The following is a 20,130-nucleotide window of genomic DNA, read 5'->3' on the forward strand; positions in this document are numbered from 1 at the left end:
TTAGAGGTTGGGATGCTTCAGAATTTGCCTAACATCAGAGGTTGTTCTAAGAGCTTATGATTATGGTATCTTCTAATCATATTTGAACACTTATTATCCATTCACAAACAAGCATTTAATCCTCAGAAAAATGCATGTTCATATTCTTTTTGATGAAATCAAAACTTTCAACTCTCATAGGTTTGGTAAATATATCATCCCATTGATGATCAACATCAATGAACTTTATATCTATCACACTTTTCTGAGCATAATCCCTAATGAAGTGATGTTTGATTTCAATGTGCTTGGTTCTTGAATATCGAACAAGGTATGACATCAGTATTATCACAGAAGATAGGTATACTACTATCACATATCTGAATGTCTTCTGGTCTTTAATTATCTTCTTCTCTTTTCTGTTATTGTATTCCTCGCTATTTTCTCCAATTTAAAAAATATTTTCTTATCTGTCAGCCTTATCATTGTTTCCTTTCTTTTTGAATAATGACAAAAGAAGGAAAAAGTGTATATGATTTTGAATTTTTTTTGGCGCAGACTCTCATAAATCTGATCATTTGATTTAAATTTTTTGAATGATCAAAATTTTCTAAGTTTTACTCTCAGGGGGAGCTTGCAAACCTCACTATGAAGTAATCATGAATTTTTTTAATAATATTCTTAGACGGAGTTTACAAACCCCACTCTAACGGAAATGGAAATTTTAAATTAGTTCAAACTCAGAGGGAGTTTACAAACCTAACTATGATGCTTTAAACTATTGTGCATTTATCCAAAGTAAAAATTGTTCATCAAACTACATAAGTTTGTCATCATGAAAAAGGGGGAGATTGTTAGAACAAGTTTGGTTCGTTAACTATTATAAAGTTTTAATGATAACAAAGTCTTTTGTGTATAGAGAATAATTTTGTACTCTAACAAGGTTGTTAAATATTTAGATATAAAGAAAGCAACTTTGACTTTGAAGAAGTCAAATTGAATGCATCAGATGCTAAGTTTAACATTTACAGAATATGAAGTTTAGCATAATTTGAAGACTGACATCATCGAAAGTAAATAGACAATGTCATAAGGAATGACTCTGCAACCTCTAAACAAGCTTCGTCAACAAATTTGTTGAAGCCCCTGCTTCAAAGGGATATTGTCCTTATCAAGTCAATGATTCTGAAAGATATCATCAATACATATTCTGATCAAGATTCTAATAAAGACTATCTCGGACCCAAGAACATAAAGACTACGAAGCCTCAATCTAACTAGACTTTAATGCCAACTGAAGGTGAGAAAAATATACATTAGAAGGGGGTTGAATTGTGTGTATAAGTTCTTACTTCTTTTTCAAACTCTAAATTCAGAATCTAGTGATGAAGCTCAAATTCTGAATAGCGGTTAGAGTCTGAATCACATACAGAGTTCAATGAAAGTGGAAAATAAGATGTAGAAGTAAATAATGTGGCACACAATATATCATGGTTCCTCTAAAACTTAGAGTAATCCATTCCCATTATTCCACAAGAGATTTACATTATAATCAATCCAGATACAACCTGCTTAGACACAGCAGTCCAAAACTTCCTTGCTCAATCAATCCTGAAAGAGACTTCCTTGCCTAAACACATCAATTCAGGACTTCCTTGCTCAAGCAACCTAGCTAGAGACTTCCTTTCTCAAACACTCGGTCTGAGACTTTATAGATAATAAACAAGATGTTTAGGATTTACAACAAGATGTACTCGATATACAATCAGAGATACATAAAGAATACAACACAATTAAAGATTTGTTTCTTGAGAATTCTAAGATATACAGAGATAAGAAATCTCTAGACTATGTGAAATACAACAGATATATACAAAATCTTAGAGTATAATTTCTAGTTCCTATTCTAGTTGTATTTCTTGTTGTCGTCTTCCTTCAAATATCTAACTCCTTATATAGAGGCAACTAAAGATCCGTTGGAAGATAACTTGCACAAGTGTCTTTGCTGAGAAGTAATTTCCAAGAGAGAGACGTTGAGAGTTGGTACTTTGAAGATATTCATCTGCCGAGTAAAAGTTTTAGCCATGGTGTCATTCTCAATCAAAGCGACCACAAGGATATTAAAGTAGACTAAAGAAGTCATATCAAACTATCCTTGATAAGAAGTTATTTGTGGGGACACATGTCCCAGACATTGTGATGGCTAAGCACCAAGGTCAGACTATTAGTGGGAGTTCTTCCCCATTATTCAAATTCATGAGAAAATATGTGTTGTTTGAGATGATAGAAGTTTCAAAGGCTCTACAAGAGACTATTTCGACTAGTACCATCAAGAAGCGGAATGCGAATGAATTGATCAAAATGTTGACCAAGGAGAAGGATGTTGAAGATGAAGAAGAACAATCTAATAATGATGAAGAATCTGGTAACTTCGATTTTTAATGTGAAGAATAATAATCTAGACCTAAAGATTGATGTCATCAAATTAAAGTTGCTTTGGTGTTTTTTCCCCTTTGTTTATTTTGAATTTTTTGTTTAGGGTTTGTAATAATTTTTTACTTTTGTGTTAAACTATTATAGTTCGTACTTATTTATGTTTATGGTTTTGTTTTCAATTATAAAGCTCATTAGTCTAGCATTTTGTTCACCATTTATCCTCTTATATGTTATGTATATGTGCTAACATATGACATATATGTTGATTGACTGATTTTTCTAGATGATGCCTTTTTCCAAATTATGGCAAAAAAATGAGTAACGGTGTGTGGAGGTAGTGTGTTGTGAATATTGACTAGGGTGGTGTTGATATATGTTATTGACTCTTGTGTGATTGGTACTAACTATTGTGATCTGATTCTGTGTACACACATGCTGAAGCATCTGACCTGGCATCTGGCCCTGAACTTTGTGTGCTGATCTTTGTGTGTGTTAGTAGTATTTGTTGTTTCTGTCTTGACTACTAACTGTGTGTTCATGCATGACTGACTATGTGATTACACAACCGACTGTTATGGAGCATTGATTGTATGTAGCAACTTCATGAATTCTAACTTATGCTACTGATGTGTTTTCTATTGCTGTTGATGTTTTTATGAGTATGGGATGCTTATGATACTCAGTTGTGTTATGTCTTGAAGAGTTGATTTGCCAAAATTTTCCAATGGGGGGAGATTATTGTTCCTTTTGGATTGGTTGCATTATGCCAAATAACATGGTATGTTCAAACTATTTCTATAAAAAAGGACACACGTGAGAACAAATGTTCCAACATGCGCAACATCTAGCCTTTATCAGCAGGCCAAGGTTATAGGTGTTCATCGCATTATTTTTTTATTGTTTCAATCAAATTTGTTGTAGATTTGTTGCTATTGTTTAATAATGTATGATGTGTGATTTGTTTGACAACTGTTTGAAGATCATATCAATTTAAATGGAGATTTAAATTTTAATTTGAACTAATAACAAATTGTATCATTTGTTGGAGATTTTTTTTAGCAAATCAGATCCAACTATATTAGCTATAATTCTCGACAAAATCAAATCAAATATTCAACGTAGAAAAAGCCCATAATTGTTTTCCTATTTAAGGAGACTTTCACCTCATCATTGAGAGTGTGTGCTAGGAGTGAATATCTGTGTGCTAGGTTTAGTTGAGTCTTTTTTTCTAGTGTTTCTTTTACACCATGTTATTCATCTCATTCATATCATAAGACATAATAGTTGGTTTGTTTAGTTGAATTGTTATTTAATATTGATCGCTTTGGTTATTGTTGTTGATCACTTGGGTTATTGATTAAGAGAAAGTGGGAGGGGGTTCTCATATTTAATGGGAGTCATAAATAGAAAGTCATTAAGGGTAGAACTAAGAAGAGTGGCATTGAAAAAGAGACTTGTTCATCTAAGACACTTTGTACTAAATCTATTAAAGAGCGAATTTACTTTCTTGGGTAGAGTGTCCTCCAGACGTAGGTGTGGTTTCACCTAACTAGGTTACCAAATCCATTGTGCTCTTTATTGTGTTTATTGTGTTTTGTGTTGCTGACACAGTGTGTTAAATCTGGTTCAACGAGTTGAACAAGTTATCCCAGACATCTGGTCCAACATTTGTCCCCTTAGGAACAATACTTATAAAACAAAATATTATTCCTTTTATATTTGGTATTTATGCAACTCACATGAGGTTCATCAATACAATTGTACTCATGTCTCAGGTTCTAAACAGAATCTACTCATACGTGGTTAATGAAAAGACATCGTAAACGTACAAAACATGCATTATAAAAAACTATAAAATAAGAACAGGAATGCAATAAATAGTTCTGAAATGAAGAATGCTCCAAAGTGATACTTTTGATCCAACAATACAACAATAAGAATAAAAGCAACAGAGAAAATGACAACTGAAGAATAACATCAGAAACTTAAAACTTGTATAAACTTGAATAGAAATTTAGAGTAGTATTTGGTACAACAATGATTGGATGTTTCTTTATGTGTTACAGTGTAGTTTAAAAATCTATTTTCACACTAAAATGACAATTGAATGGATTGAAATTCGTACAAAACCATAAGAGAACATGCTGGAGACTATTAGAAAACGAATTGGAACATGGGGGTTTGGGCGTCATTTTTTATGACAGTCTTCCAGTCATGGTTTTCAAAATAGAATTCTGAATGGATCATGCACGTATTCCCCGATGACGGATTGCCCGCCATGATTATGAACGGGGTCACGACTCATGCTATCACCCCTAAACTTAAAGCAAGAAAAGTTTCCTCACTGTTAGCCTGACGGGTTATGGCACGATAGAACAAGACAATAACTAAGAACATAAAATTAAAATTAATCATGAAATGGTTAGTAGGTCAAGTGAGAAATACCTGCTGATTTTCCTCATTCCATATTATTCAGCAGGACACGATCCACTTATTGCATCCTTCAAACTAACATTGGTCTGGGATTGTAGACTATTGATCGACAAACTCTTCCTCCTCGTGAGGAAGAGGCTCAAACTCTCAAAATATAGCAAGAGGCTCTTGGTTTATTTGAGGTAATTCCTCTTCTGATGGATCGACTTACGTAACGTTCGACCTTAGGGGTCTCTGGCGAGTTTGGACTGGTAAGACGCCAAACGCCTCCATCATTCTACATATCTAGTCGACCATAGGGTTAAATATAGCCTTCATCTGTTGAGTCAAATTGTGTACTAACTCTAGATTACTCTCATCCATCTTTTGTCTTAACACCATGACTGAAGTAGTATTTAGAGACGACGTTGACTGTGAAATGTAGCTTACTCCACCCATTTAGCCACCTACACCTGCAGTCGTAGAGGGCACATTTGGATAACTACCCTGATGGCCTGTCGCCATCATATTGTCAATTTACGTTGATATGTTCGATTGAAGGCCAATCATCATAGTTTTGGGCATACCATATTGGTATGGTCCAAGAGGCATCAAAACTACTTGGAATAATGCTCGCGTAGGATTAAAAGGAGACCCTCCGTGTCCTGGTCCTGTCGTGACCAGTGTCGTCAAACTAGTAGTGGCAGATGTCCTTACGGGAGACAAAACCGTCACGCTTCCTGTCGTGGTTACCATAAGTATGACATCCATATTTGGTGTAGTACTTTGCGTATTCATGCATCCTTAACTACGTACGTAAGAGAATGCTTGATAAAAACAACTTTAAAAACTTATTAGCACTGTCCCATTGGATGTGCCAAATTGTTTACCTTGGAAATTGGTAAACAACGTTAGTCTCTTTTTAAAGGTTACTTTGCGAGATCGACTGGAAAATCTCATGGCAGTGCTTTAATTTTCCCAAAGTGTCTTACCAAGAGTTTTAGAAATGTTGTATATTGTAAACGAGTTCGACACGACGTCAAATCAGTTTGTTTCAAAAAGTAAACGTCGGAAGGACTTTGCAAAAAAAGAAGAAGATAAAATTGGTTAAAAAAAGTACTAGACTTTGAAAGAAAGGTAAATGATAATATTTAAAATTGAATGAAAGTTGGTGATTGCCCTTGTCTGGCTCATTTCGGTCGTAGCTTGGTTACTTTGAGTGCCAACGTACAACTATTTACAAAGTTTTATTTAAATACAAAAATGTAAATGCTTTTTGGCGGTATTTGTTTCTCTGCATGCCACGTGTACTCTCAAACCTTCCAAATTCTTCTTCTATTGAATCCACGTTCTCCACTTTGGCTACCCACGTCTTGATTTCGTACGAATTGACTCCAGTTAGGCCTTCTCCTTGCACTGGATTTTCTAACTCCTTATACCCATTCAACTACTTCATTTTCTCAGGCCCAATCGACTTCTCCGGTCACTAGATTTTCCAACTCTTTAACCAACAAAAAGTTAATATTATACTATTATATCTCCCATTGAAAAAAAATTGAAAATTTTACGATGGTTGGCTCCACCCTTAACTTTAGATCTATCCTATTCACATTGACTTAAGTATTTGGACATGCTATTTGCTATGACCTCTATAACAATTGTTTTGTAACATTAAATGACATAATTCAAATCCCCTATACAAATGTCAATAGTTATTAATACCATTTAAATTTAGAATAAATTCTCTACTATACACTTCTTTTGTTTCTTAACTTATACAATCAAAATTAAATTCAAAAAGTTAATTAACAAACTAATAACTCTTCTCTCATCCATAGTTGCAACTTGCATTGCATAAGCAAGCAACAAAAAATTGAAACAATCATTTCCCCCATTAACCCCAAAAAAAGAAATCATTTCCGCGCCCACCCAAAAATTAAAAAAAAAACCCACTCACTCTCTCACCCCAACACCCTCACACTTTCACCAATCCCTACACGGCGCTCTAACGACACCGTTTCACCCTACGCCGGCAACAATGGACGACGAAGAAGAACAACAAAAACTCCCAGATCTCGTAAAAGCCCTCGTCCACCATCTTCTCTCTCAAAACCTCCCCCCAAACTCCCCACCCTTAAACCCTAACTCCTCTCACTTCCGAAACTCCCTCCGTTACGCCCACCGCATCCTCTCCAGCCACCTCACTCCCTCCATAACCCCCGACGCCGCCGCCGTCGCCGAATCCATCAAACGCCGTCTCGCCACCGAAGGTAGATCCTCCGAAGCCCTCTCATTCGCTGACCTATACACCAAATTCGTTTCCAAAGCTGCCGATGTTGATAACAAGTGGGCCCTACTTCATCTCTTTAACATCATTTCTCAAGATCGTAAAACCGCTGTTAAATCTCAACTCGATGCTTCGGGTTTTCTCCCGAATTTAACTATCTCCGATAACAACAACAATGTTCCTCGCCGCATCGAAAATAAGGGATGGAGCGATGGAGTTGTTGTTCTTGCTAAGGATCCTGATAATCGTCGCGACATTGCGTTTCGCGAGTATGTGAAATTGGTTAAGGAGGAGAACGATGTGACCGAGGAGGCTATGGTGACTGATGTGCTTTATGCTTGTCAAGGAGTTGATGGTAAGTATGTGAAATATGATAATGAGAATAGATGTTATGTTTTGTTGGATTCGATTAGGGTTTCGAGGGGAACTGCGGGTATGGTTCATAGGCTTTGTGAGTTAGGGGTTTTGTTTAAGAAGGTTGTTGGGTACATTGAGCAGAGTTTGGGTCGTTTTCAGACGGAAGATGTGGGAACGGTTGGACAAGCTTTTTGTTCTGCTTTGCAGAATGAGTTGAGTGATTATTATAAGTTGTTGGCTGTGCTTGAGGCTCATTCGTCGAATCCAATTCCTTTGATGTCTGAATCTGCGAGTTCTGTTAATTATCTTTCTTTGAGGAGATTGGCTGTTTGGCTTGCTGAGCCGATGGTGAAAATGAAGTTGATGGCGGATTTGGTTGAGAAGTGTAGGGTTTTGCGCGGAGGTGCGATGGCAGGTGCAATTCACTTGCACGCGAGACATGGTGATCCGATGGTTCACGAGTTTATGAAGAGGTTGCTTCAGCGTGTGTGTTCTCCGCTTTTTGAAATGGTGAAGAGGTGGGTTTTGGAAGGGGAGTTAGAAGATATATTTACTGAGTTTTTTATTGTTGGACAGCCTGTGAAAGCTGAATCTCTTTGGAGAGAAGGATATAGGCTCCACGATGCCATGCTTCCTTCTTTTATTTCAGCTTCTCTTGCTCAGAGGATTTTGAGGACTGGAAAGTCCATAAATTTTCTGCGTGTTTGCTGTGAGGACCGCGGTTGGGCTCAAGCTGCAACTGAAGTTGCCATCGATACAGGGGCTGCTGCAAGACGGGGTGGTTTTGGCTACGGTGAAACTGATACTCTTGAGTCGTTGGTTGATGAAGCTTCCAAAAGAATTGATAAGCATCTATTGGATGTAATTTATGAGAGGTATAAATTCAAAGAGCATTGTCTAGCAATTAAGCGGTATTTATTGCTTGGCCAAGGTGATTTTGTGCAATATCTGATGGATATTGTTGGGCCTGAGCTTTCTGGGCCAGCTAACACTATAAGCTCTTTCAAAGTTGCGGGATTGCTGGAAACTGCTATTCGAGCGTCAAATGCTCAGTATGACGACCCTGACATTTTGGACAGGCTCAGGGTCAAAATGATGCCACATGAAAGCGGTGATAGGGGCTGGGATGTATTCTCACTGGAATACGATGCAAGAGTACCGCTAGACACTGTGTTCACAGAGTCTGTGATGGCTAGGTATTTAAGAATTTTTAATTTTCTCTGGAAGCTTAAAAGAGTGGAACATGCACTTATTGGAGCCTGGAAGACCTTGAAGCCAAACTGTATAACTTCCAATTCATTTATCAGATTGCAAAGTTCAGTAAAGATGCAGTTAGTTTCAGCATTGAGGCGTTGCAAAGTTCTTTGGGTTGAAATTAATCACTTCATCTCAAACTTGCAATACTATATAATGTTTGAAGTTTTGGAGATATCATGGTCAAACTTTTTAAGTGAGATGGAAGTAGCCAAGGATCTTGATGATCTACTTGCAGCTCATGAGAAATATATGGATTCAATTGTAGAGAAATCTCTTCTTGGAGAACTCTCGCAGTCGCTGTACAAGTCATTAGTGGTAATATTTGATCTTATATTACGTTTCCGGAGCCATGCGGATATTCTATACGAAGGCATTCACGAGTTACAAGCAAAGTATTGATCTTAATTTTCTTCCCAACTGATTCCCCATCTCTTTTCCCCCATATTGCAATGTTTAACATTTGATCACTTGTTTGTTTCAGAATAACGGAGTCCTCCCTATCCTCTCGAGACCAGCAGAAAACACGAAAGAAATCAAAAGATAAGTCATTGGATGAAGGATCCTGGATTGCTGATGGGAGGAAAGCGTTAACACAACGTGCTGGTGAATTTCTTCGGAAAATGGAACAAGATCTAGATGCAATTACCAAGGAGTATACATCATTGCAAGAGGACTTCATTTCTCAGTTGCCTGTACAGCAGCATGTTGATCTTAAGTTTCTCTTTTTTCGTCTTGACTTCAATGATTTTTATAGGCGGGTTGTGTCGTAGCATATAGGAAAGTTGTGAATATGACTGAGGAGCGGATTGAATTGTTTTCTCAAAAAGTAAGGATTCAACGAAGACTTGCAATTAGCTAACTTCCATTGTGTATTTGAGTTGAACAATTGGTGGTGCTTACTTCCTTCAGACCAAATATTCAATGAGCTATGATTAACTAAAGGTATGGGGATATCCTGACCACTTCATTTTTCCACCTAATTTTTTGCCTGCCTCTAATCTTGACCGCTTCATTTTCCCAGCTAATGTTTTCTGTGAAGGTTGTCTTTCTTCTTCTCTCTAAGTAATCAATTTTTGTGGTTTGCCAGGTAGTTTGTTATGGATTTGAAGCTATTCATTTTCTGATTGGATTGGTGATGTGAGGGAACACTTGTAAGTATTTGAATATATGATTATTTAGTTAGTGTCTTTGACAACTTTTATTAGTTGTGCTAGAAATTGTTCATTCGTGTCAAAGATTTTGTATTGTTTGAATGAAAATGGCTGTCCCAAAATCTAGTATGTGTATCATCTGTATTTTTTTTGTTTTTGGTTTACTGTGTCTTTTCATTCTGCAAAAAACCGGAACCTCAACTTAGTGTTCTAGAGCTCCTGCCATAGCTTGGTTGAAGTGTGTAGGTAGGTATAACAGTGAATTGAAGACTCTAAAATGATCAAGGTATGGTGGCATATTCAAATGGTATTTCCATTAATTAGATAGATGATACGAATGACTGCACAATGCCACAAAACTTAGAAAATTTGATGGAAATGCCAGACACACGGCACATTATGAATATGTTGATATTTTTGCACCACGGTCCAATATTGTTGGGAATTTTCATCATTTTACTTCTGCAGTAAATTTGATATAGGTTGAATTATTAAATGAGGTTCAATATAGTTGATGTAACTCATATTTGGGAACATTTGATTTTAATCCGTGTCCTGTTTTAGATGGATGGAAATGGTATCTAGAGTCTGTTTGGCTTGCAATGACACAGTTGTTGTGCTGCATATGCAGTTATGCAGTATCAATTACTTTTATACAAGGACTGGCAGTGGCATGGGGCCTTTTGTCAATTTGATAAGTTATCCAATTACCTTCATAATAGTAGTTTTTATCAAAGAGTGCATTGTTATATACTTTATGAACAACCCATTAATAACAAAAAAGTTTGAGTGAATAGTCATTTTTGTCTTTGAATTTGTGAGATTCCCTCTCTATAATCTATATTCATCAAAATTACAATAGCATTCTTGTATCCAAGTGTCTTTTATTAGGATGTTTGGTCTATGAATGTGTCTTTCATTAGTTTGTTTGGTCTTTGAACATGTCTTCTGTTTGTTTGTTTAAAATATATATATATATATATATATATATATATATATATATATATATATATATATATATATATATATATATATATATATATATATATATATATATATATATATATATATATATATATATATATATATATATATATATATATATATATATATATATATATATATATATATATATATATATATATATATATATATATATATATATATATATATATATATATATATATATATATATATATATATATATATATATATATATATATATATATATATATATATATATATATATATATATATATATATATATATATATATATATATATATATATATATATATATATATATATATATATATATTATGCATAAACTTGCACACCATACTTTAGTTCAGAGTTTGAGTTTGTACTCAACTCAATCCTACAAGTTGGTTGGGTTGACGAATGTCTCACTTTATAATAATCACTATTTTAGCCATATCACTAGTCAATATGGGATCTCAGATATGACAGTTCTTGAATAGTTTTTGATATCATCACGTCCAAGACTGGGCGAATGAAAGTCAACAATACAGTTGAACATGTTTTGATATCATTTGAAGTATAGAATTCTGAGTTTTATTGTATTGCTTAATTACAGCAAGTCATTATGGAAATGAAGTTGATTAAACAATATATGCTCCACTTCAATTTGGATCTTCTCTTTTACTCTTCTATGTACTGCAGGTGAAGAGGATGTGAAATCTTAAGAGATTAAAATAGATGGGGAGGGTGGAAAAATATAAATTAATGAATTTTTGTCAAACATTTTAGAGTCTAATGACATGTTCATGCTCAAAATTCTATAGACACAATTTGAGTCCTTCTCTCACAAGTGACATTTACAGGATATGTATATAGCAAACTTTTTTCTGTTTTCTAGAGAATTGTTTTATTATTATTATTTGTCATATTTGTGTGACTTAAATCCAAATTATGTGGTTGTTGTGACTTATGACTAGGTCTTGTTCATTCTTTCATATCTTTAGCTAGCGACTAATCTACCACCAGAAGAAATATTTGGTGTACTTAGTTGATTTGACTTCACTTGACTTTTGACTTAATTTAAAGCAATGCAGAAGGTGAAGACTTGTTTAGTAGTAGATAGCAAGCTCAGTTTTTTTAGTATCATTCTGCATTTTGTTTCACAATTAATAAAACGTGATTGAGACTACTGATTACTTATATTTTGATTGAAATCATGTGAATTTGTAGAGTCAAATTACATAAAACTTGGTAAAAGCTTTGCATTATCTTTATTTATTTATTTTCTGATGTTCACAAATTAATATTAGTTTTTTTTTTTTGAAGATGACACCTATTTAAGGTTGCAGGTATGTATAATGTTTTGAAATGTAAGAAAATTATTTTTCTTTTGAAAAAATTGAGTACCTATAAAGTTATTTTTATAAAGATTTTGCAAGTTCTCAATATAAATAAAAAAAATCCATGCAACGACATAAAAAAAGTGCTTAAACATATTCTCATAAAGTACAATGTCACTATTATTGCAAAATTTGCTGTTGTATAAATTTAAAAATTTATTAAATTATGCAAAGTATAATTCTTTTCCATGTATACACATATCACTAAAAGCACCCAACATTGCCAAGCCAGGGCAGTCGTTCAACACATACAGTGCAAGTGACTTCAGGTCAACCTTGTTTTTTAAATTCGCCATTAATCTCTCATGCTTAACAATTCAGAGAAAATATCGCACCGAGAACATTCAAACTCTAGACTCTAGAGCACCTTGCAATTATCAAGGTGAACCATACTATTAATGCAACACGAGATGGTATGCAGTAGCAATAGAAAAGCCTTACCCTTTAGCCCTAGTCCTCGGACAAACTTCAGCAATTCCATCTGGGGCATTACTTTCTTCATCCATTCTAAGGAGTGAGGGCAATTCCATCTAGGGCATTACTTTATTTATCCATTTTAAGGAGTGAGGGTGAACACACTAAAGAATTAAAATTTTCTTTTTGATATTTTGAAGATATATTTTAGGACGCACCTTAAATGCACTCAATGTTTCTTAAGTAAGACATCCGTCCCATATTTGTCAAAATTTGAGTTGGAGATGCATTTCCGTAATTTTGCAAGGTGTATTTGTAAGTATATTTTCATACTAATCTCTAAAAGCATTCTGAGTTGATGGAAGACTATTTTTGTGTAGTTTAGATGATATTTCAAAAGTGCATCTCTGGAAAATCATAAGAACTTAGAGCATCAATCTTACGCAACAAATTTGTCCTAAAATTGATATTTTTTAGTTCAACTTTTATTTTTGGTCATTTATACTAAGGATATCGTAACACCAAACTAATTAAACTAATGTAATTTAAGGATGTCATATATAAGTTCAAACAATAATACAAATCCAAACATTAATCAATTAATAAAAAACGTTACTAAGATATACAGTTTGTTCGAAAAATACAACTGTTACCAAAATAAAAATAAAAATAAACTAGTGTATATGTAACCTCTTATTTCTTCTCTATATCATGTACTGGAAGGCATTATGTGTCTCGAATAAGTCAACATGTACGACGACCATGCTAGAATTGTCTTCCTCAGAATCTTCTCTCTCTCTCTCTCTCTCTCTCTCTCTCTCTCTATATATATATATATATATATATATATATATATATATATATATATATATATATATATATATATATATGGCATCTATTGCAATCGTTGCAATACGTTGACAAATCGAAAAATAGGTATTGGGCATGGTCATCCCTAGCCTACTCCTATTCTATTATCTCTTGATGAACAGACCTAGGTGTCACTCCTGCAGGATCTGGTGTCATGAAGGATGTGACACATTATAGAACCATTGCATGTAGCTGAATGCAATAACACATGTATCACCATTCACCCACCAGCTAGAGCACTATGTGCATCATCTAGTACCAGATAATTATAAATATCATCGAGTATAGCATCTAGATATTTGCGGCGGACTGTAAGAGGAGTAGACACAAAGGAAAGTCTTGGAACAATCTGAAGAAACCCGAACTAGCGCATGACCCATTCAGGAAGACGTGGATACATCAGACGCGACCCACAAACCAACCATTCAGAATAGAAAGCTATGTCGTCCTAGAGATGTGTTTGACAGTGAACGTCGTATGAGAATTGAGAAGTAGCATATGTCATTTACTACAGTACAATCAGTAAAAACCCAACGTGGCTTTATCGTCTGATTCCTTATGAGCGAGATATGAAAGCAAACATGTGGCCAATCCTTAGTGTAACTATCATCAAGTTTCCAACCAGATATGCAAAGAAAGTGACACGTAATTCGTGCCTAAAAATGATTCAGATAAAATATTAGTAACATATTAGTAGCAATAAAGGTGCAAATATATTTGTGTAAGCAGCGTGCAGCTTCCTATAATTCGTCTTGTCTTTCAAAGATAAGTTCACCTAGCTTCGAGTAGAAATAAATAAAAAACGCCCCTCAGCTTCACTCGTGGATCCGATCTAAGTCGATGAGGTATATCAGGTACATTACATGAACCTAGGTTGCACTTTTGTCCACAAATATGAATGTCAACAAGGTACAAAATGTATGACCTCAATGCACATTGTCTGTGGTACAAAACTTGTTCATAATAACCTTCGGCCTCCCCTGCCGCATCCAAGTGATATTTGTACAATTGCTCCAGATATGAAAATCTTGCATGAACGCCTCTCGTGACAACAATCTTCATTTTGGCTTCACCTGAGTCAGCTCCCAAATAAGTAAACATCATGTCTAGTGCACCAACTCTAGAGATTTTGGATAGGTTTAGTAGTCTTCCCCTGATCAAAATTAAAATATGTAGGACGCATAATACGTCGTCAAGGGTGACAAACATCTCACTGGTAGAAATATGAAAAGATGAAGTTTCATTGTGCCATCTCTCCACAAAAGTCGCCAAACCTTGCAACCTAGATAGATACAAGATATCCTGAAATCATGCCTCTTATGTTGTGGTAGATTTAAAATCTTCCTGCCATGGTTTATTCTTTTTATCGTTTCATGGAATAGTAAAAAAAACACAAAAACATCAATCAATTCAATTACTATAAAAACGAATGCAAAAATAATTAAATATTTATGATGTCTCTCCTTCTCACACCTGCCTAGTAACATGGTATGCACAGAGAGGAAGCAAGGAAGTGTCATAGGGGCTTCCTAGAAAACTATAAAAAAAAAATGAGAGCAACGACAATTACAAGATCCTCTTGTCGAGCTTCTAGGGAAGCAAGGGAAACGTGCCTCCTACAAGACGACGCTGGAGACACGTGAGCTCTAGAAGTCAACGCTTCCGGGTCAAATGAAGTTGCACCAACTGGTGGTCGCGAGTGTCTGACCCTCTCCATGTGAACCGATGCATGTTGGGCCACTCAACTGTGCCTGAACATGTCCTGATTTTCAACCATAGACCTATAATAAAATTAGAATATCATATCAAAATCAAAATGCTCCAGGAATAAAGGATAACAAAATCCAAAAAAAAAAAAACGAAGATACATCTTCGTAACACAAAAAGAAAATTTCATAGATACGTCTCTATTAAAAAGCGCGATGGGGCAGAAAATGCAAAAAATTCCTATGATACCTTAAATATCAACAAATGTGAATGCATGTCGATACAAACTACCTATTTTGAATCTAACTACGACTTAATGCATCTTAAACAACCTATTCTACCTAATCATGCATCACAACTTAAAAAGAAAAAGAAATGAGAAACTTATCAATTGAGAGTTGTTTTGTGAAAGCTTGAATGGAGTGGGTGGAATGTCCTAATATTGATTGTAATGACTTATAAATAATGTTGAACCTTAAAAAATGACCTATTTAATTCTTACTCACTTGCTCTTTGAAGTGTTTTTTTATAAGCAATTTAAAGTATTTTTGAAAGTGTAGAAAATAAAAAAGAGAGAATGTTATGGTGTGAGGTATATCAATTAAAATCTGTCCGGAGACGCATTTCTATAAAACATTGGATATTGTAATAAGGGATATTATAAAAATCTCCTGAAACATTTTTATGGAAAATGAAGTGTCTCACTCATCTAAACTTTTAGAGTGTGTAATATGAATAAACTTTTAGAGTATGTAATATGAGTAAATCCGGAGATACATTTCCGAAATATGCAACTTTCATCGTAGTGACTAGCACCCAAAGTAACGCCCTTCCATTTATTGGGGAATGAATATAACAATTTTTGAGAAATATATGCTCAGGAAGCCTGGTAGATCAATTGGCTTCAGCATCCAATAAATCAGCCACCTTTGCATATTCAAACTTAGCAGGACAACACAATCCCTTACCAGCTAGACAAAGGTCCAGCTGGTTCAACACAATTGTGACTATAAATCCATATTTGCAATCCATTAAAATTAAACAATTAACAAGTGTATATATATTACCCGCAACTTCTTACAATATATTGCTAGTATCTATAATATTTTCATCAAGATTTATAATTCACTTATAAAATTTACATCAAAAACCAACACAAAGCCACATTGATACAACAATAGTTGAGTTTCACAGAAAGAGCTAGTTTCTCACAACAAAATGAATCACAGTACAAAACTACATTGTGACAGAAACCCGCATTTAACGGCCAACGACAGCTCAAATAAATAACCAAAGAGAAGGCTTGTGGGTTTCCCTTAGACATGTAACTTCAATAGACATTTTTGGGATGATTCTATTTGAGGTAATTTTAGCAATTTGCAAATGATATATGAGGTATATATACACATTAGCTTGTTAGTTATTATCAAACCACTAGTATCCCTCAAGCTACTACCACTCCACTCTACAAGGGTGGCCTGAGAGTGTTTCTTGGAGCACTAATCCAAGCGGAACCTGCAATGGCAAATCTCCACAGTGCGTCGACATGCTCTGGCAGTGCGTACTGGATACCAACACGCAGACCTACCAATATGTTTTCGGGCTCTGGACCATCTAAGAGTTCTAAACCATCTGCATTGACACTCTTTTCCCTTTTAGAAACACTTAATATATATTTTTAAATTTCACATTTGAAACACAAGAGTAATATAGAGCTTACCAGGGGTATAAAGGGGATGATTTGACCATTCAGTTGAAAGACCTAGAGCCTGACCAACCTAAGATTTGGAAAGACATTATTCAGATATGCAAGGACATTTGTTCGAAAACAAAAACTCAACTCCATTAACATTCTATGTTCTTGATCATAGTGAACTCTGATATGATATGCTGTGCAAAATAGTAACTGTATTTTTTTCCTGGAAAGCATCTCAGACAGATGAGAAAATGGGAGGGAAACTAACCTTCCCGGGTCCTGTAAGAAGTATAGGTTTATCCGTTATTTGACCTCGCCGATGTTGAATAACCTCCAATCCTGTAATACTGTCGAATATTACAAAATAAACCTATAAATAATTTATTACATTCATATATTAATGAATGCTAGTAGAGATATTGTAGCCATTTTGCTAGAGTTGATTTAACTCTTATTAAGTAAGTGTTTTAAAATAAGGCCCGAAATCTCAGCTGCGGCATCAAGGTTTTTGATGTCTTCGCTATCACAATTTAAAACCTCGGCACAAACAACGAATGAGCTATATGATTAAGCATTACCACAAACGGGGGCACAAGAACGTATCAAAACACCACCTCCAGCTCCTTCCTTATCGGCAACAACATTCAGCATCACATGAAGTCCATAGCAAAGATAAACATATGCGTGCCCACCCGGTCCAAACTGCAAAACAGAAACAAATACATAGAGCAATATCCCTCTACATTACTTAGCATCTTCAATTCAAGTTAGCGAATTCAGATACTCATCAATCATAAACAAGTTTATGCAAATGAATAAAGAGAAGTGTGAAAAAAAAAAAAAAAAGCAACTTACAAGAGGAGCAGTTCTTGGAGTAATACCAAACCGAGCATGACTAGCTGTGTCATGTGATCTATATGCTTCAACCTGTCAACATTAATTCCTTGTTAAATCACACACACACAAACAGAACTGTAGAACCTAAAATTTATGAATCACTGACATCTGAAACACGACACTGTGGACATCGACACTGATAATAATTTGAAAAAACAAATAAGTTAAACGTCCGACATGTGAAATCTTTTTCAATTTCAAATACTATGTTGGACTATTATTAGTAAAGTTCAAAAGACTAAATTTACAAAACCCTACAAATTTAGGAACTAATTTGAATTTTCAACATGCTAAAAGGACGTTACCTCGGTAATCTGAAGAACGACGTCGTCTCTGCGAAGAAACTTTCCGAGCAAACGAGGGGCAAGGTCTAGTGCGTCGATTTCGAAGAATTCGCGGGGTAAAGTTTCTGTTTTTTGGAATGAAATGTGCGGTTCTGATGATGGGTTGGATTCAGGAGCGGTGAGTTTGGGTTTTGATTTGGAAAGCCGCGGTTTACGTGTGGGTTTGGTTCGTGGAAGGTGTAATATGGGTTTTGCAACTCGCTTGAAGCGTTGTTTGTGTGTCATTGCGGTGGTGCTGTGGTAACGGAAGGAGTCAAAAACAGAGGAATCGGAAGTTGAATCGCGCGCGAATGTGGTTGTTGTACGGTGGTGGGGTTGAAACATAGTGTATGCAACGAGTTCGTCTCTTGGTCAAAAGTTGACCAATTGAGAGTAATTTTCTGAACTTAGAGTAACATGTTTTATTGTATACAAGTACACCCCTTGCATAGAAGGGTGAAAAACTTGAAAAATATTGTATGAAGTGACTATGGGTAGGCTCAAATAATGCAACATATGAGAATTTCATCAAATCAACTTTGTTTTTTTTAACACAAACATCATATTGATTAAAGGGGGCCAAATGTGCCATACAAATAGAGTTATTTTCCAAACAAAGAAATGTGACCAAAACAAGTTCTAGATTATAAGGACTTGCCTACTCTCAGTATATAGTGAGCATTTGCATTACAAAGTCTATTCAAATGCATAAGAATCTTAGATTTGAGTTCACCTAAGAGAATCTTACAATCATTCATAACCGGATCTAGAGCAGCAAAAACTATTTTCATTAATACAAGCAGTAAAACTTGAGAACCGTTTACAAGCAACAAATGAGATATCAGCATTAGAGTTTTTAATGACACAATCCAAGGACACCATTCCTTCACTAAAACACCCTTCATCAGATTGAATAAATCAGGAACCATTAACAAGAAATACATTCTGCAGCGCATTCTCCTTATGTAAACCTATCTTGTTGAGCCTGTTGAATTCCATAATAGAGTCCCATATAACCTGGGCAACAACCTGAGGGTTTGGCATCTCTTGCTTGAACACCACTTTATTCCTTGCTTGTCAGATTTTCCACAAACCAATACACACTAACTTGGCTAAATAACTATTTATACGCTTGAGAGATTTTGAGAGTCATTCAAGCACACCTGAACAATATGGAAAACACATTCCCAGGGGAGAGAGAAGAAAACTCTCTTGGAGAATTCACAATGCAAGAATAAATGAAGAGAATTTTTAGGGGAGAGATGTCAGAAAGGACATGAAACATCTAATATAAGTTAGTTCTTGCTGAGGTTGCGCTTAGTAGGGAGGATATTTTTGGATAACCTCCAAATGAAGCTATTTACTCCCTTATGGACTGGAGCTTTCCACACAGCTGAATCAATACTTGTTGATGGATCTGGTATACTGCTTCTATCGAATTCACCAAACAAGTGGTAAGTCATAGCTTGTCATCTGATAGCCTAGCAGAGAAAGGGATGTTAATTATATGTTCCACTTTCCCAAATCACTGTCAATTAGGTTGTAGACCCTGACATCAGGATCCAGGGATCAATTAGAACTAAGAGGTTTAAATCCCGGGATTGTTGGAACCCATTTATCCTTCAAGATTTGAACACTTTCCCCATTGCTTATTATCCATCTAGAGCCTTTAAAGACAACATATTTTGCACTTAGAATACTATGCCAGGCATAACTGGGCTAGAAACCCAAGGAAGCCTCTAAGATGTGACTCATAGGGTAATACCTTCCTTTAAAAAATTGTTCAAAGAAGGAACCATCACCTTGTATTAATCTCTAGAATTGTTTCCCCAAGAGGCTACTGTTGAAATCACTGAATACTCTAAATCCCATGCCACCTACACCCTTAGCTTGTGACATTCTCTTCCAGCTCATCCAATGGATCTTTCTCTCCCTATTTTTAGACCCCTTCAAAAACTTTGCCA

At 35.3% G+C, this 20,130-nt stretch overlaps 2 protein-coding genes across 3 annotated transcripts; one reads left to right on the forward strand and one right to left on the reverse strand.

Annotated features, from left to right (window-relative positions):
• The first annotated feature begins 6,704 nt into the window (after positions 1–6,704).
• Positions 6,705–10,017, forward strand: LOC131610198 (gamma-tubulin complex component 3). The gene is made up of 3 exons (XM_058882088.1): positions 6,705–9,120; positions 9,210–9,670; positions 9,816–10,017. Exons 1-2 carry the CDS (start codon positions 6,866–6,868, stop codon positions 9,496–9,498), a joined length of 2,544 nt encoding a protein of 847 aa, XP_058738071.1. The 5' UTR covers positions 6,705–6,865; the 3' UTR covers positions 9,499–9,670; positions 9,816–10,017.
• Positions 10,018–16,308: 6,291 nt separating this feature from the next.
• On the reverse strand, positions 16,309–18,585 carry LOC131612507 (DNA-3-methyladenine glycosylase). 2 transcript variants are annotated; one of them, XM_058884299.1, is made up of 6 exons: positions 18,149–18,585; positions 17,802–17,873; positions 17,525–17,648; positions 17,215–17,285; positions 16,971–17,028; positions 16,309–16,895 (listed from the first exon to the last, which is right to left on the reverse strand). In XM_058884299.1, the coding sequence occupies exons 1-6, from the start codon at positions 18,509–18,511 to the stop codon at positions 16,750–16,752; spliced, it is 834 nt and encodes a 277-aa protein (XP_058740282.1). In that variant the 5' UTR covers positions 18,512–18,585; the 3' UTR covers positions 16,309–16,749. The 2 variants fall into 2 exon arrangements, with proteins under 2 accessions (XP_058740282.1, XP_058740281.1); XM_058884298.1 differs by having other exon boundaries at positions 16,311–16,882; positions 18,149–18,578.
• Positions 18,586–20,130: the final 1,545 nt, after the last annotated feature.

Source organism: Vicia villosa, linkage group LG6 (genome assembly GCF_029867415.1).
Source record: "Vicia villosa cultivar HV-30 ecotype Madison, WI linkage group LG6, Vvil1.0, whole genome shotgun sequence".
NCBI lineage: Eukaryota > Viridiplantae > Streptophyta > Magnoliopsida > Fabales > Fabaceae > Vicia > Vicia villosa.